This window comes from Oratosquilla oratoria, chromosome 11 (assembly GCF_046742065.1).
Source record: "Oratosquilla oratoria isolate Oo_2021 chromosome 11, ASM4674206v1, whole genome shotgun sequence".
In the NCBI taxonomy this organism is placed as follows: Eukaryota; Metazoa; Arthropoda; class Malacostraca; order Stomatopoda; family Squillidae; genus Oratosquilla; species Oratosquilla oratoria.
Window position 1 is genome coordinate 51,112,173 of NC_134787.1, and position 15,136 is coordinate 51,127,308.

The following is a 15,136-nucleotide window of genomic DNA, read 5'->3' on the forward strand; positions in this document are numbered from 1 at the left end:
GAATCCAACAATAAAGTAAAGGCACTCAGTTTGCAAACTAGGACAGAGACTCTGTTGCATAAAGATTACATAAAAAAGGTTCCTCGTGGCTTAGACATAGAAGATGTTAATTCCCCAACTACCTCAATTCAGGATAGAGACGACAACTCACGAACCGTCTCGCAAAATTCACCAGTACCATTTTTCCATTATAATCTACGTAACAGAGCCACACCTTCATAAATGTATATTCCTTGTATAGGTGAACGGAAACTATATCTACTTTCCAATATTCTTAATTTTAAGCTCTCTTGTTTTTCATATATTTTATTCTTGTATATAATCCTAATGCCAAGGCCGTGTTAAGGACCTTGCCTTGTGTTTTGTTCTTGTTTCTCTGTGTGTATAGTCACCGGGACGGTGACAATAGCGTGGCTGAGCATTGTAAGGCGGCAGGCAGACGAATTCCTTCCGCCCACGGACGATTTCTTTCAAGGAACAACGGGCCTCCTTACACGGGCCTCCTTACCCAAGAGAAGCCCCTATGAGGCCCATCGAAAAGAACGACTCTTTCATCGCGGGACCACAGCTGCAGGGACCACCACGGATCAGAAGGTCACCTAGTGACCTCCTTCTCCATACATCTTTCAAGATCACCAAACAAACATGAGAACTCGCTCAATCCAGGGTCAGAGTTCACACCTACGGCTCTGGCCCCCTCTTGCACCTCAAGACATTCTATTGGCTACCCTTCTCGGGGGGCACGCCCATTTTTTCATATAATTGGCTGCCTTCTTGTGGCCACGCCCATTTTTTAATTAGATTAAGTTTAGCTAGGAAAATCTGGCACCCCTAAAAGTTGACTTCGGAGCTGCCAGGCCAAGATTGTATCAGATCAGGCTCACCCCAATAAACCGGAAGAAACCCATCCGCGTTTTCCACCAAAACCCCCTCCAACACTAACACACACGATCCAGTCTGGTCGGATCCGACCAGATCAGTCCGGCGGCCTCATGACCAGATCGTACCGTGGGTGGGGTCCGTTACTGTCGATAGGAGGTCACGGAGGTGACCTCGGACCAGTATATATATCTCTATTTTATTTATTTATTTGTTTATTTATCTATTTATTCTATCTTAATTATTTATTTATTTATTTATTTATTTATTTATCTATTGCCAGTGTCGGCAACGTCAGCACTTTCAATAACGTCTGTGGCGTGCTCAAAGACCAAGAGGATTTTCGTACTTCGCCAAATGCTTCGGCACGAGACCAGGGGAACTACAGAAATGATGACGTGGGAGGGGGCACCTGCCCGCACGGCTTCGAGTACGACACTTCAGTGTTTACGTCCACTGTATCCACCGAGGTAAGGTGCTGCATCTGATAATGAACCATAATGATAGCAGTAGTAGTAGTGGTAATAATAATAATAATAATAATAATAATAATAATAATAATAATAATAATAATAATAATAATAATAATAATAATAATAATAATAATAATAATAATAGTAATGATAATAATGACAATAATAATAGTAATGATAATAATGACAATAATAATAGTAATTATAATAATGACAATAATAATAATAATAATAATAATTAATAATAATAATGATAATAATTGATGATAATAATGATTGGTTATAATAATAATAATAATTAATAATAATTAATGATAATAATGATAAGTAATGATTGATAATAATGATAATAATAATAATGTTAATAAAAATAATGAAAATATTAATAATAATAATAAAGATGATAATGATAATGATCATAATGATAATAATGGTAATGATGGTAATGATGATGATGATGATGATGATGATGATAATAAATGATGATGATGATGATGATGATGATGATAATAAATGATGATGATGATGATGATGATGATAATAAATGATGATGATGATGATAATAAATGATGATGATAATAAATGATGATGATGATAATAAATTATGATGAAAATAAATGATGATAATAAATGATGATGATGATAATAAATGATAATAATGATGATAATAACAATAAATGATAATAATGATAACGATAAATGATAATAATGATGATAACGATAAATAATAATAATGATGATAACGATAAATGATAATAATGATGATAATGATAATAATAACAATATAACTCGTACAAAGATCGAAAGGCCCTTTCCCTTTATAAGGAAGGTAGCCCAAGCCAATGTACGCCCCCACCCCACATCCATCCAAAAACCACCCGTTGTCCTTTATCTGAGCTCCTTGTGGATGAAAGGCTACCCCTAAACCCCCGTCAATAACTGAGCGAGTGTCACTGCAAGACGATAATGTTTAATGAAGTACAAAATGCTGTAGATTCTACATAGTAATATGAGTTGCAGTGGCAAGAGAAGTGCCAACAGATGACCTTTTGTTCCATCATGTGGTCGAATAGAAAGAGAGAGAGAGGGGGGGGGAGAGAACATTACAGCATTTTGCCTAGGTGTTTATTGAAGTGAATTTTAACATTTTGCAGTGGGACCTTGTCTGTGACCGCCGGGCAGTGCAGCCCCTCTTCCAGTCGCTCCTGTCAGCGGGGTCCATGATCGGTTGCGTCATGGCAGGAGCTGTGGCTGACAAGTGAGTTGAATGTCAGTCAATATATGATATACACATTATATATATATATATACATTATATATATATATATATATATATATTATATATTATATATATATATATATTATATATATATCATATATATATTATATATATATATATATTATATATATATTATATATATATATTATATATATATTATATATATATTATATATATATATATTATATATATTTATATATATATTATATATATATATTTATATATATATATATATATATATATATATATATATATATATATATATATATTTTTTAATATATAATATAATATATATATATATATATATATTTTTATATATATATTTATATATATATATATATATATATTTATATATATTTTTACTTATACATATTTATTTTTTATATATATATATATATATATATGTATATATATATACAGTATATATATGTATGTATGTATGTATATCACTGTCCAGTAATGTCGTAACACATTAATAAAGGCACTAAAAACCCACTGTTGATTGGATTTAAGAAAAGAAAGGAAATAACGATTTCCGTATATTTCGATCACTTGCTGTGATCCTCTTCAAGCGGAATACAAAGACCTGTAGTGTTCTGTAGCCAACACGTGAAATTGCCCCTTCAGGACCCGTGATCGCAGAGTACGGGATAAACAATAGTCACCCCTTAGAACATGCGTTCGACTAAACATGATTTCAACTAAATTTAATTAATATAAATAACAATGTTCACTGTAACAACTTAATTTATTTTGTAAATAAAACAAAACATATCTCTCTACATCCTGTAAGAAGCATATTTATGTATTGTAAATATATTTTGAATAATTGTATACTAAAGACCAAGAATCCAGAATTTCGCCACAAATATTGTAAATACCATCATCGTCATTTCTAATAAACAGATCAGTCATGGGATTGACTTTAAATATCCTAGCTTCCTCCAACAAGGACAATTGTAGTAACCACTACATTTGGTGACCCTGGAGTGACCGATCGCCTGCCCTGGACTTCCGCCGCCCTTGCCGCCAGCCGTGGACTACTCTCGACGCCCCTGCTGCCTGCCCTGGACTTCCGCCGCCCTTGCCGCCCAGCCTGCTCGTCCAGCCCGGCTCCACCCGCCCGGCCTTCCCAGCTCTACCGCCCCGGCCTGCACGCCGCACCAGCGTACCCAGCCCCGCCCCGCCGTCCCGGTTTGGCTGCCCAGCCCACTACCACCGCCCCGGCCTGCACGCCGCACCAGCGTGCCCAGCCCCGCCCCGCCGTCCCGGTTTGGTTGCCCAGCCTAGCCCCACCACTCCGCCCAGCCCGCTGCACCAGCATGCCCAGCCCCGTCCCACCGTCCCGGCTTGGTTTCCCAGCCCAGCCCATCGTCTCACCGCCATGCTCAGCCCAGCCCCGCCGCCCCAGCGTGCCCAGCTCCGCCAACCCGGACTGCTCTGGCCAACCCAGCTGCCCACGAACATTGCTTATACGCTAACCACGTAAGCATGACGGACAATCAACTACAGGATGTTTCGAACACCACCGCTGCCGCCGCTGCAACTGCAGCCACCACAGCTACAGCCGCAGCCACAGCCAGTGCAGCCACTGACACACACACACACACACACACGCTTGCACGCCCACGCACGCACGCTCGCACGCAACCACGCACGCACGCGCGCACACACACGCTTGCACGCCCACGCACGCACGCTCGCACGCACGCACACGCACGCGCACACGCACGCACGCGCACGCACGCACGAGCACGCACACGCACGCACGCAAGCACGCACGCACACGCACGCACACACATGCACACTACAAAGAAACAACAGATATCGTTCCTCCTACCTCGTCACTAGGGGGAGAGTTCTGTAGTGTTCTGTAGCCAACACGTGAAATTGCCCCTTCAGGACCCGTGATCGCAGAGTACGGGATAAACAATAGTCACCCCTTAGAACATGCGTTCGACTAAACATGATTTCAACTAAATTTAATTAATATAAATAACAATGTTCACTGTAACAACTTAATTTATTTTGTAAATAAAACAAAACATATCTCTCTACATCCTGTAAGAAGCATATTTATGTATTGTAAATATATTTTGAATAATTGTATACTAAAGACCAAGAATCCAGAATTTCGCCACAAATATTGTAAATACCATCATCGTCATTTCTAATAAACAGATCAGTCATGGGATTGACTTTAAATATCCTAGCTTCCTCCAACAAGGACAATTGTAGTAACCACTACAGACCAGAGAAAACACAATTCTTATATACAGAGGAGAGAGGTGGAGTGAGGGAACATGGACATGTCATATCAGGTAGCGTCTATGTTGCTACTTACCACAAAGCCCGCGCTGCAGCATAGACGCTACCTGATATGACATGTCCATGTTCCCTCACTCCACCTCTCTCCTCTGTATATAAGAATTGTGTTTTCTCTTGTCTTTGTATTCCGCTTGAAGAGGATCACAGCAAGTGGTCGAAATATACGGAAATCGTTATTTCCTTTCTTTTCTTAAATCCAATCAACAGTGGGTTTTTAGTGCATATATATATATATATATATATATATATATATATATATATATATATATATATATATATATATGTGTGTGTGTGTGTGTGTGTGTGTGTGGAAAGTACTCTATTAATCTTATTCTGGTTAACGCCAGGGAATTTTCTTTCATCTTGACGTTTAAGTTAAATCATAGATTAGACAAACCTGGGCGAGAAACTCGCTCCCTCTATTCGACCACCGCGAGCCACCTAGCGGGACCAGTGCGAAGCAACGACAGCAAGGGCGGCAACCCCTACTCCTTGATTAAGCATACAAACCAAGGAGAGAAACGGCCTCTTTACTAAACGAAAGAATAAAGTTTTGAAACTCTTGCACCAGAAATATTGATGACAAAACCTTTAAGCTGTTGTCTTTCATTAGTTTGTACGCTGAGCTAAGGATTACAAACCGCTGCCCTCGCTGTTGTTAATCTGCATTCCCGCCGCTAGGTGGCCAGTAGTGGTCGCCCACACCAGACAGCCAATTTCCTTCCTCATGATGGATGCAATCTCACGAAGTCGAGTTAAGCTGCCGTGGTAAGGGATTTACATACAAAGGCTGCTTCGTCTCCATCAGGGATAGACCAGTTCCGCAGTGGACCATGAAGACCAAACTGGACTCGATTCCGTCGGAGTCACCCCATTCAGGATATCATTTCACCTGAATAAAATCACCTTGCATTTTTTTTTTTTTTTTTATGGTCGTGATTGACAATAACTTTTGCTCCCTCTCTTTGTTGGGGAACTGTACGATAGCACTGACTTCGCCGTCATCTCCCTCAGGTTTGGCCGACGCACGTCGCTGCGCGCCGGGGCGTTCCTCAACGTCATCGCCGCCGTCGTCATCGGCGTCACGCCCTACCTCTCCCTCCTCCTCGCCGCCAGGTTCTTCCTCGGCCTCACCTTCAGCATGATGTTCTTCCCTGCTCTCTATCTGGGTAAGAGGAGGAGACAAGGTCTTCTTCGTTCGTGTTTCGAAGTATTACGCGTGCGCACACACACACACACACACACACACATACACACACACACACACACACACACACACACACACACACACGGGATGGGATAATCCATAATCATGTGACTGCAAAATACATAAGATAAAAGCACATACACGCATATACATATGTTCACATAAGACCCTTTAAAGTAATCAGTTTTCTATGTATGTAATTACACAACACTCGAAACCTTAACCAGATCGTTTCCAGGTCTGGGCAAGTATAATGAAAAATATTTAAAATTTCTCACCCCCCCCCCCTAAAAAAAAAAAAAAAATCACTAATCCTTATTTACTATCCCCAAGTTCTGGAATCGGCCCCGCCCCGGTACCGGGCTATCCTGGGCATCGTTCTGGGTGTTCCTTACTCCCTCTCGGTTCTGGGGCTGTCTGGGGTCGCTTACCTCATCCGAGACTGGAGGACCCTGCAGCTGGTCGCGTCGGCACCTGCCCTTCTCTTCTTGCCGTCAGTCTGGTGAGTTGGAGAGAAACACACAGTGGAATTCTTAAGAAAAATCTTTCCTTATATAAATTCTCGGAAGGGAAAGATTTTTTTTTAAGAATACAACCGACAGTTCCCTCGTCACGCATATCGTCGGCAAAAATCCAGCGCTTCTGTCCTTGGGGAAATGGCGTCAGAAGGCACTAGAAAGGAAGGATATTAAAAGTGTTTTTTTTTTTATTTATTTATTTATTTATTTTCATTACAACGCGATGAAATGAGTTACAGTACCAAAGTCTGGCGACCTTTTGATCTATAACAAGGCCAGATGCAGGAAAAGTAATAATGGTAATGATAATGATGTCAAGAATAATAAGGATAATACTAATAATGATAATAAGGATACTAATGATAATAGTTAAAATAATGATAATGATAATAATGATGATAGTGATGACGGTGATAAAACAATAACAGGAATAACGATAATAGTTTTTTTTTTTCATTATTGTGCTTTTACCTATTTAGTTATTCCCTTATTTTTTTACTTATCCATTAGTTTGTTTATTATTTTCTCTGTAACCAACCTCTTAATATACACACCAAACCAATAGAGAATAACATAATGAAATGACAGGTCAAATATATGAAGACTATCTCTTGTTGGAATGCGGGCAACCCTCTGAGCCTCACTGCTATTGAACTCTCCAGGTTCGTGGACGAGTCTCCGAGGTGGCTGATGCAGAACGACCGCGGGGAAGAGGCTGTCAGGGTCCTGCAGAAAGCGGCTCGGCTCCACAAGGCCGAGATTCCCTCGACCAAGGCGCTGCAAATGCTCGCCAAGGAAATGATGCAGGTAAGCACTCCTCCGAGGTGTTGGACTACGTACTGGACTCGTGATAGTTTAGGTAGCGGGGCAGAGCGGTCCAGACCAACAGAAAACAAAGTCTCATATAGTGAACCCAACTCAGATGTTCAAGAAATCCCAGAAATTACCAATTCATCAACTTCCAACGAAGCTTTGCTAATTGTGGAAGATGGCGTAATAAAATCGACATTATTACACTCCAGAGCAATTAACAGTGTACAGTGCAGTTGAAAGGAGTCACGTAGACCTGTTACCCTCCCGGTAATAGGTGTTCCACCTATAGGTGACATGACATGACGAACATCACACTCCCGTCCCCTTGTCCAAGGGGGACAGTAATGGGTTGCAATATTAGGGGAAGATTTTTCACACCTATTTGTTTTCCCTTTTATCTTGGCTTCTTGTCTATAAAATGGTCAATAACTGACACCCGCCCATTGCCGAAGCTGGGTTACATCCGCCGACTCATTTTATAACGACCCTCTCCCCTCATCCGCTCACGAATAATTAGAGAAGACAAGGGAAAATCTTGTCTGGCAATTTATCATCCCTTCACAGCCATTCATACCTATATCTTGCCCTCTCTCTTCCCTGCTTGACAGACACTCCCCTTTCAACCAAGGCTTCCTCCACCCCATCTATTTACAAAGGATTACAAAGGCAAAGCATGCCGACAGGAGACCTTTTGATCCATATCTAGGTCGGATGCAAAAAAAAAAAAAAAAAAAAAAAAATCATATTAATAATAAATTAAAACTATAACAATGTAAATAACAATTAAAATACATAAATAAATGCATTGGTATAGTTGAATAACAAACAAACAGGTAAATAGTAAATGATAATAAATTGACATATAACTAATAATAAATGAAAATCAGACAGACAAATTATAACAAAACAAAAACAAATGATATAACATAAATTATAATAATTACAGCATCTTACTTAGGTATTTATCTAAATGATTCTTAAAGCTTCGAACTGAACTACATTGCACTACCTGTGCAGGAAGTTTATTCCATTCATTAACTACACGGTTGGCAAAGTTGTTTCTACCTACTTCCAAATTGAATCTATTTCCGGACAGTTTGAGACCATTGTTTCTTGTCTGATTCTCATTCAATGTGAAAATTTGGTCACTTTTGATGTTGTCAATTCCCTTTAAAATCTTAAAGACCTGTATCAAGTCACCTCTGAGTCTACGCTTTTTTAGGGAAAACAGATTCATGTGCTTAAGTCGATTTTCGTATGATTTATTTTTGATATTTGGAATCAGTTTTGTGGCTCGCCGTTGTACTTTTTCCAGTCTGTCAATGTCTTTAATGAGATTCGGTGACCATACGGAAACAGCATATTCCAAATGTGGACGAACTAACGATTTATATAGCTTGTTAATGAGTGATGGACTTTTGAAATCAAAAGATCGCGCAATCAATCCCAGAATCTTATTTGCTTTCTCAGAGGCTGAAATACACTGCTTGGATGATTTGAGGTCGTTACTGATAATTACGCCGAGATCTTTTTCACTATCCACTTTTGTTAACGAATTTCCAAATAACTTGTAATCGTACTTGCTGTTATTTTTACCTATGTGCATTACCTTGCATTTACTTGTGTTAAATTTCATTAGCCACTTTTCAGACCATTGCTGTAATTTATCTAAATCTTCTTGAATATCTAATTGGTTTGAGTGATCATTTGCCACTCCGCACAGTTTTGTATCATCAGCAAATTTGGAAACAGTAGATTTTAGTCCATGGTCTATATCATTTATATATACTATGAATAGAAGTGGCCCAAGAACGGAACCCTGAGGAACTCCACTTGCAACACTTTTCCATCCAGAAGTTTTTCCATTTAAAACAACTCTCTGTTTTCGACCTTTCAACCAATTACTAGTCCAACCTAATAGGCTACCACTTATTCCATGCAAAGCTAATTTAGTAAGTAGTCTTTCGTGTGGGACGGTATCAAAAGCTTTTGCAAAGTCTAGATATATTAAATCTATATTGTTTCTTTTGTCATAATTCGAGACAACTGTGTTGTAGAATTCGAGTAAGTTAGTCACGCAAGAACGTTTCCGTCTGAAACCATGTTGGCTATCATTTATCAAACGGTTACTTTCTAAATGATATTCGATAGCATCTCTGATGATAGTTTCCATTATTTTTCCTACGATCGAAGTCAAACTAATAGGCCTATAGTTATTTGGTTTCTTTTTGTCACCTTTTTTGAATATGGGAGTAACGTTAGCTAGCTTCCATTCTCTTGGGACATCTCCGGATATGATGGATTTCTTGAAAATAATTTCTAATGGAACAACAATCTCATTTTTCATTTCCTTTAAGATTCTTGGATGCCAACCGTCCGGCCCTGGTGTTTTATTAACTTTGAGTTTGTCTATACACCTTTTAATTGTTTCTTTTGTTATATTTACCGTAGTGAGTAAGTTTACCCCAGACTTTTCACAGGTTTCAGTTTGGAATTCACTTTGAGGTGTTTCGTTTACGAATACCGAGCTAAAATAATTGTTTAAGAGATTACACATTCCTTCATTTGAATATTCAAGTTGACCGTCAGCAGATAATAGTGGACCAATGTGATTCCTAACAACCTTTTTATCTCTAATGTAACTATAGAATTCTTTGGGATTCTCTTTGGATTTATCAGCGATGTTCATTTCGTATTGTCGTTTTCTTTTTCTTATTGTCTTTTTTAAATCTCTCTGTATTGATACATAACTTTCATAGTCATTAGATGCACCCGAGCACTTATATTTCTTATAAGCCTGTCTCTTTTTAGCAATACTTTTTTCAGTTTCTTTGTCGAGCCACTTTGGGCGAGCCTGATTTGGGGGACGTCTGTCCTTAAAAGGAATGTAAGTTTGAATCATCTTAGTGAGCGTATTTTGAAATATCTCCCACATCTGATCTACAGGCCTTTCATTTAATTTTTCCTCCCAATCTGTAAGCTGAAGCTCCTGACGTAGTTCTATGAACTGAGCTTTACTGAAATCGGGTATTTTAGAAGCACAAGTATCTATTCTAAAATTGTTTAGGAGTTTGAATCTGACTAAGTTGTGATCGCTATTTGCAACAGATTCACCGACTTCTACATCAGTTGCCATGCTTTCGCGGCTAGTGATCAATAAATCGAGTAAGTTTCCATATCTTGTGGGCTCTTTTACATGCTGAATTAAGTAATTGTCACCAAGAAAATCAATCAAGCGACTACCTATATGGCCATGTTCAAGGGTCATCCAATCAATGTCAGTAAAATTGAAATCACCCATTATCAATAAATCCCATTATCGGTCTTCTCCTCAATTTCACTCCACCCACCTCTACCTTTCATACTCTTTTTTTTTTTTTTTTTTCTTTCTTCACTCTTTCCATGTGCTCAAACCATCCCACAGTTTTTCGATCAACCCTAACTGCTAACTCTTTCCATCCCCGGCCTCCGCCTCACCTCCTCATTTCTCACTCTACCCATCCTCGTAACCCCCACCATACCTCTTACACAGTTAAGCTCCTCGTTTCTGCCTCCTTTAACTTGCAAGCGTCTGTAATTACCCCTTCGTATTTTGTATAGAATATACTACAATGTATGAAATTATATTTGTATAGAAATACATAAGGTTTTAACCTATGCCATAATTATGAACACTTCCCCAGTTTTGTAAACGGGGCTAATATGCCTGATGTACCATGTTGTTAGATTAGGTAACGACAGAAGAAAAAAAAAGTTTGAAAAACCAATGATTTAAAAAAAATGTTCCTTCGCACGGCGGGGTTCTCATCTCACCACAGGCGACCAAGTCAGGGAAGGAGAAGACGATGAACAGGAGGAAGAGGAACCCAGTTGTACAGCTGGCCAAGGACTTCGTCGAGGTCCTCATCCAGTTCTTCGCGACCCCCGCCATGAGGCTCATCACGCTGGTCATGCCCTGCATCTGGTTCCTGCAGCAGTTGACCTACCTCGGGGTCATGATCAACGCAAACAACTTCAGCAGGTTTGTGCACTGGTTTGTCTTGTGGTGGGGATAAGGATGTCGCTACCAAGTACCTCCTACATAGTTAAATATAATTAGATAGGGATAGGGAAGAGCGAGGTGGGCTGAAGATTTTCTCTCTCTCTCTCTCTCTCTCTCTCTCTCTCTCTCTCTCTCTCTCTCTCTCTCTCTCTCTCTCTCTCTCTCTCTCTCTCTCTCTCTCTCTCTCTCTCTCTCTCTCTCTCTCTCTCTCTCTCTTCAAAGAGTCAAATCATGATTTTACTCAGCCAGCCTTCAAGGAGGAAACAAACCATTGGTTCTTGCATGCATAGATTAGGCTCTGCATTTTACTGACCACACGAAAATAGAGATGATCAGAAGCAGATGTATTTGCAAATTGCCCAAGAATGGTATAGATAGGAATTTAAAGAAAAGAAATAGATAAACATCTACATGTATGTATTATACACATACAAAACTTTCGAACATGCATACATACATACATGGACATCTGCATAGGATTCCAATTTATTACTATAGGCTTGTTTGATAAAAGATAGCCACGCTCTATGGCAACGCCTACAGTCGATGTTGTTATCATAGATTATGTTTAAACTTTCTCAGGCAGGATGAGACAGAGTATAATTATGTGAATTTAGTACTAGTTGGAGTCTGCACATTCCATGACACAGGTGATCTTTGCCGGAATTGAATCGGCAAAGGGACTGTTCGAAAGAAAGGGGAAAAAAAAATCGAAAAATTCCAGATCGCCAGGACTGTTCGACAAACTCCCTTTCCTCCGCTGCTTCTTCTTCTTCTTCTTTTCTTCTTTTTCTCCTCCTCCTCCTCATCTTCATTTTCCAAATGTCTGGCACCTTTCCTGTAATTTGTACAATCATCCTCTTCTTTCTGGACAGTGCCAACCCGTTCGTCTATGTGGCACTGATCAGCTCGATGGAAGTGCCATCCATGCTGACAGCCACCAAGCTGACAGACCGCTTCGGGCGTCGTCCTGTCATGACACTCGGGTTCCTCATCTCCGGCTGCTGCAATCTGGCAGTCCCCTTCATCCCGGCAGGTAAAAAAAAAAGTGTTGAATTAAAAATAGATAAATAATTAGATAAGTTAGATAAGTAATAGATAGTTAAGTAAATAAATAGATAAATGAATACATAAGGAAATAAATTAATAAGATAAAGACTTAAGGAAATATGTTAGGTAGAATAAAGTAATAGATGAATTAATAATTAAATAAGGAAATATATTAAAGATAGGTGATTAAATAGGTAAATATATAAATGAATGAGGACATATATTTGGTAAATTAATTATAAGTGAATAAGTTTCAGATGGAGGAGTAGATAAATAAATAGATAAACAAATAGATAAATAGAAAATAGAAATAAAAGGAGAAAGGTAAAACAAAAGCACCAAAGTGACCGAGTCATCTTGATGTTTCTGTGTAGCAAGTTCATGGCGGCTTAAAGTACACATATACCAATTCAACACCAAGACCAATCATCAGTTTCAAAATGTTTCTATATGGAAAGGTCAAGACTAGAAATAAAGATACAACCTTTGTCATCATTTATCTTAACGCTTCTCTGTGCCAGTTTCAAGATTTAAAAAAGAGGGGAAAATTGCGCATTTGATATCAAGTCCTTCATCAGTTATTGTCATATTTGTGTCGCCATGACACGTGATGTAAAATGATTCCTTGTGCATGACCATTGTGAGCCGGTGATAGATGCAATGAATAGATTGACTGATTCAGGATTTCTATCTTTCGATGGACAGATCTTCGGTGGTTGCAGTGGACTGCAGTGTTGTCCGGCTTTCTATCCATTGCTGGAGCAATACAGGTAAAAGATACACACACACACACACACACACAGACAGACACACACACAGACACACACACACACACACACACACACATGTATATATGTTATTTTACACAAATTTTCCCTGACAGCTCCCGGTTAGGATGTCAATCAAGCGAAAACGTGCGTGAACGACAAATAAAAAAATCGGGAGGAAAATGTATAGACTATTGAGATCTGTTCCATGAAAGGGATTGGGGTGAACTGGGAGTATTCCATGTTCAAAAAGTGTTCAACTAACAGTGCTACTAGCAGAAAGAACCAACGACGGGTACCTACAAGTGATGATCCTTCAAGACGGACGTCAGAGAAAGTGATCTCCCCGCAGTCCCGAGGGGCTGGCACTCGGTCTTTGGAGAGCTGACAACCGGCGACTGATCCCTTCCCCAGATAGATATATGGGGGGGGGGGGTCCGAGGGCCGTTGCCAGCCGCTTTGGGGCTGCGGGTTTGCAGTCAGTGGAACACGCGATACCTTAATTCATTGACGCCGGTGACAATAACAACAACAACAACAACTGTCTGGGTCTACTTAACAACAACAGCAGCAGCAGCAGCAGCAGCATTAACAATAAGAACAATAGGCAAAATCTACTCAATAATAACAACAGCGGCATGAGCAACAACAACAACAATAGCCTAAATGTACCCAACAACAATAGCCTAGTTCTGTCCAACAACAAGAACAACAATACCCTAAATTTACCCAACAACAACAACAACAATAGCCTAAATGTTCCCAACAAAAATAGCCTAGTTCTGTCCAACAACAAGAACAACAATACCCTAAATTTACCCAACAACAACAATAATAGTCTAGTTCTATCCAACAACAACAATAGCTTCTCTTTATTCCATGTCTTCAACTTTCCTGTTTCCCTGAAGGTGAACTACTTGTACCTGCCGGAGGTGTTCCCGACCATCATCCGGGCCCGCGGCGTCTCGATCTGCTCCTTGATCGGCCACATCGGCTACGGGTGCGCCCCCTTCATCGTCGAGTTCCTCGTAAGTCCTTCAAGGTTCTGCTTGTAATGTCGGGTGAGGGGGAAGGGAGGGGATGAGCAAGGGCATTACCTCCTTCCCCTTTTTTCATTTTTTTTTTTTTGGGGGGGGGATGGGGGTCGTTATCCACTTCCAAGGAGTTCATGAGGGGTGAATAAAATCGCCTCTCTCCTTTGCCAGAAAAAAGTACAAAATGCTTCATCATGTTGAAAGGGTAAAAAAAATTGAACCCTGATTGGGTGTTAATAGGAAAAAAAGTGAGAAGGTAACTGGACATGGTCGCCTTCAGCCATTTTTTATTAAAGAAAAAAAAGGAAAGTCAAAATTTCTTGAAGAAAGGAAAATCAAAATTCAAGATTCTGGGAGATACTGATTAAAAAATTGTCTTTTTGTTCCAAGGTCAATGAACACCAGCTAAGGGTCTTCCTTCCCCTCCAATTTGTCTCTCGTTCTTTTCTCTCTCTCTCTCTCTCTCTCTCTCTCTCTCTCTCTCTCTCTCTCTCTCTCTCTCTCTCTCTCTCTCTCTCTCTCTCTCTCTCTCTCTCTCTCTCTCTCTCTCTCTCTCTCTCTCTCTCTCTCTCTCTCTCTCTCTCTCTCTCTCTCTATATATATATATATATATATATATATATATATATATATATATATATATATATAGATATATATATATACATATGTATACATTGTTTTCGACCAATACATGAACCGGTCTCCTACAGGGTCAGTCCCCGACCTTACCCGCCTCCGTTGTGTTC

At 39.7% G+C, this 15,136-nt stretch overlaps 2 protein-coding genes across 2 annotated transcripts in view; both read left to right on the plus strand.

Annotated features, from left to right (window-relative positions):
• The first annotated feature begins 523 nt into the window (after positions 1 to 523).
• LOC143030058 (solute carrier family 22 member 20-like) lies at positions 524 to 7,795 on the plus strand. The gene is made up of 7 exons (XM_076193262.1): positions 524 to 594; positions 1,163 to 1,349; positions 2,507 to 2,610; positions 5,974 to 6,128; positions 6,500 to 6,668; positions 7,347 to 7,491; positions 7,787 to 7,795. The coding sequence occupies exons 1-7, from the start codon at positions 524 to 526 to the stop codon at positions 7,793 to 7,795; spliced, it is 840 nt and encodes a 279-aa protein (XP_076049377.1).
• Positions 7,796 to 11,329: 3,534 nt separating this feature from the next.
• Positions 11,330 to 15,136, plus strand: part of LOC143029490 (solute carrier family 22 member 13-like) — a 4,134-nt gene continuing 327 nt past the window's right edge. Inside the window, exons 1-5 of the mRNA XM_076192149.1 lie at positions 11,330 to 11,518; positions 12,415 to 12,575; positions 13,295 to 13,359; positions 14,265 to 14,384; positions 15,101 to 15,136. The exon at positions 15,101 to 15,136 is cut by the window's right edge and continues 327 nt beyond it. Of these exons, the coding sequence (XP_076048264.1) occupies positions 11,343 to 11,518; positions 12,415 to 12,575; positions 13,295 to 13,359; positions 14,265 to 14,384; positions 15,101 to 15,136 (558 nt within the window). The 5' untranslated portion in view covers positions 11,330 to 11,342. The remainder of the gene's footprint in view (positions 11,519 to 12,414; positions 12,576 to 13,294; positions 13,360 to 14,264; positions 14,385 to 15,100) is intronic.

Excerpts from the sequence above, each read along its gene's own strand:
- LOC143030058 (XM_076193262.1), top strand. The coding sequence starts at position 524 with ATGAGGCCCATCGAAAAGAACGACTCTTTCATCGCGGGACCACAGCTG. Across the intron at positions 1,350-2,506 it reads CGTCCACTGTATCCACCGAG|TGGGACCTTGTCTGTGACCG; the intron begins GTAAGGTGCTGC and ends AACATTTTGCAG. Across the intron at positions 6,669-7,346 it reads CTCTTCTTGCCGTCAGTCTG|GTTCGTGGACGAGTCTCCGA; the intron begins GTGAGTTGGAGA and ends TGAACTCTCCAG.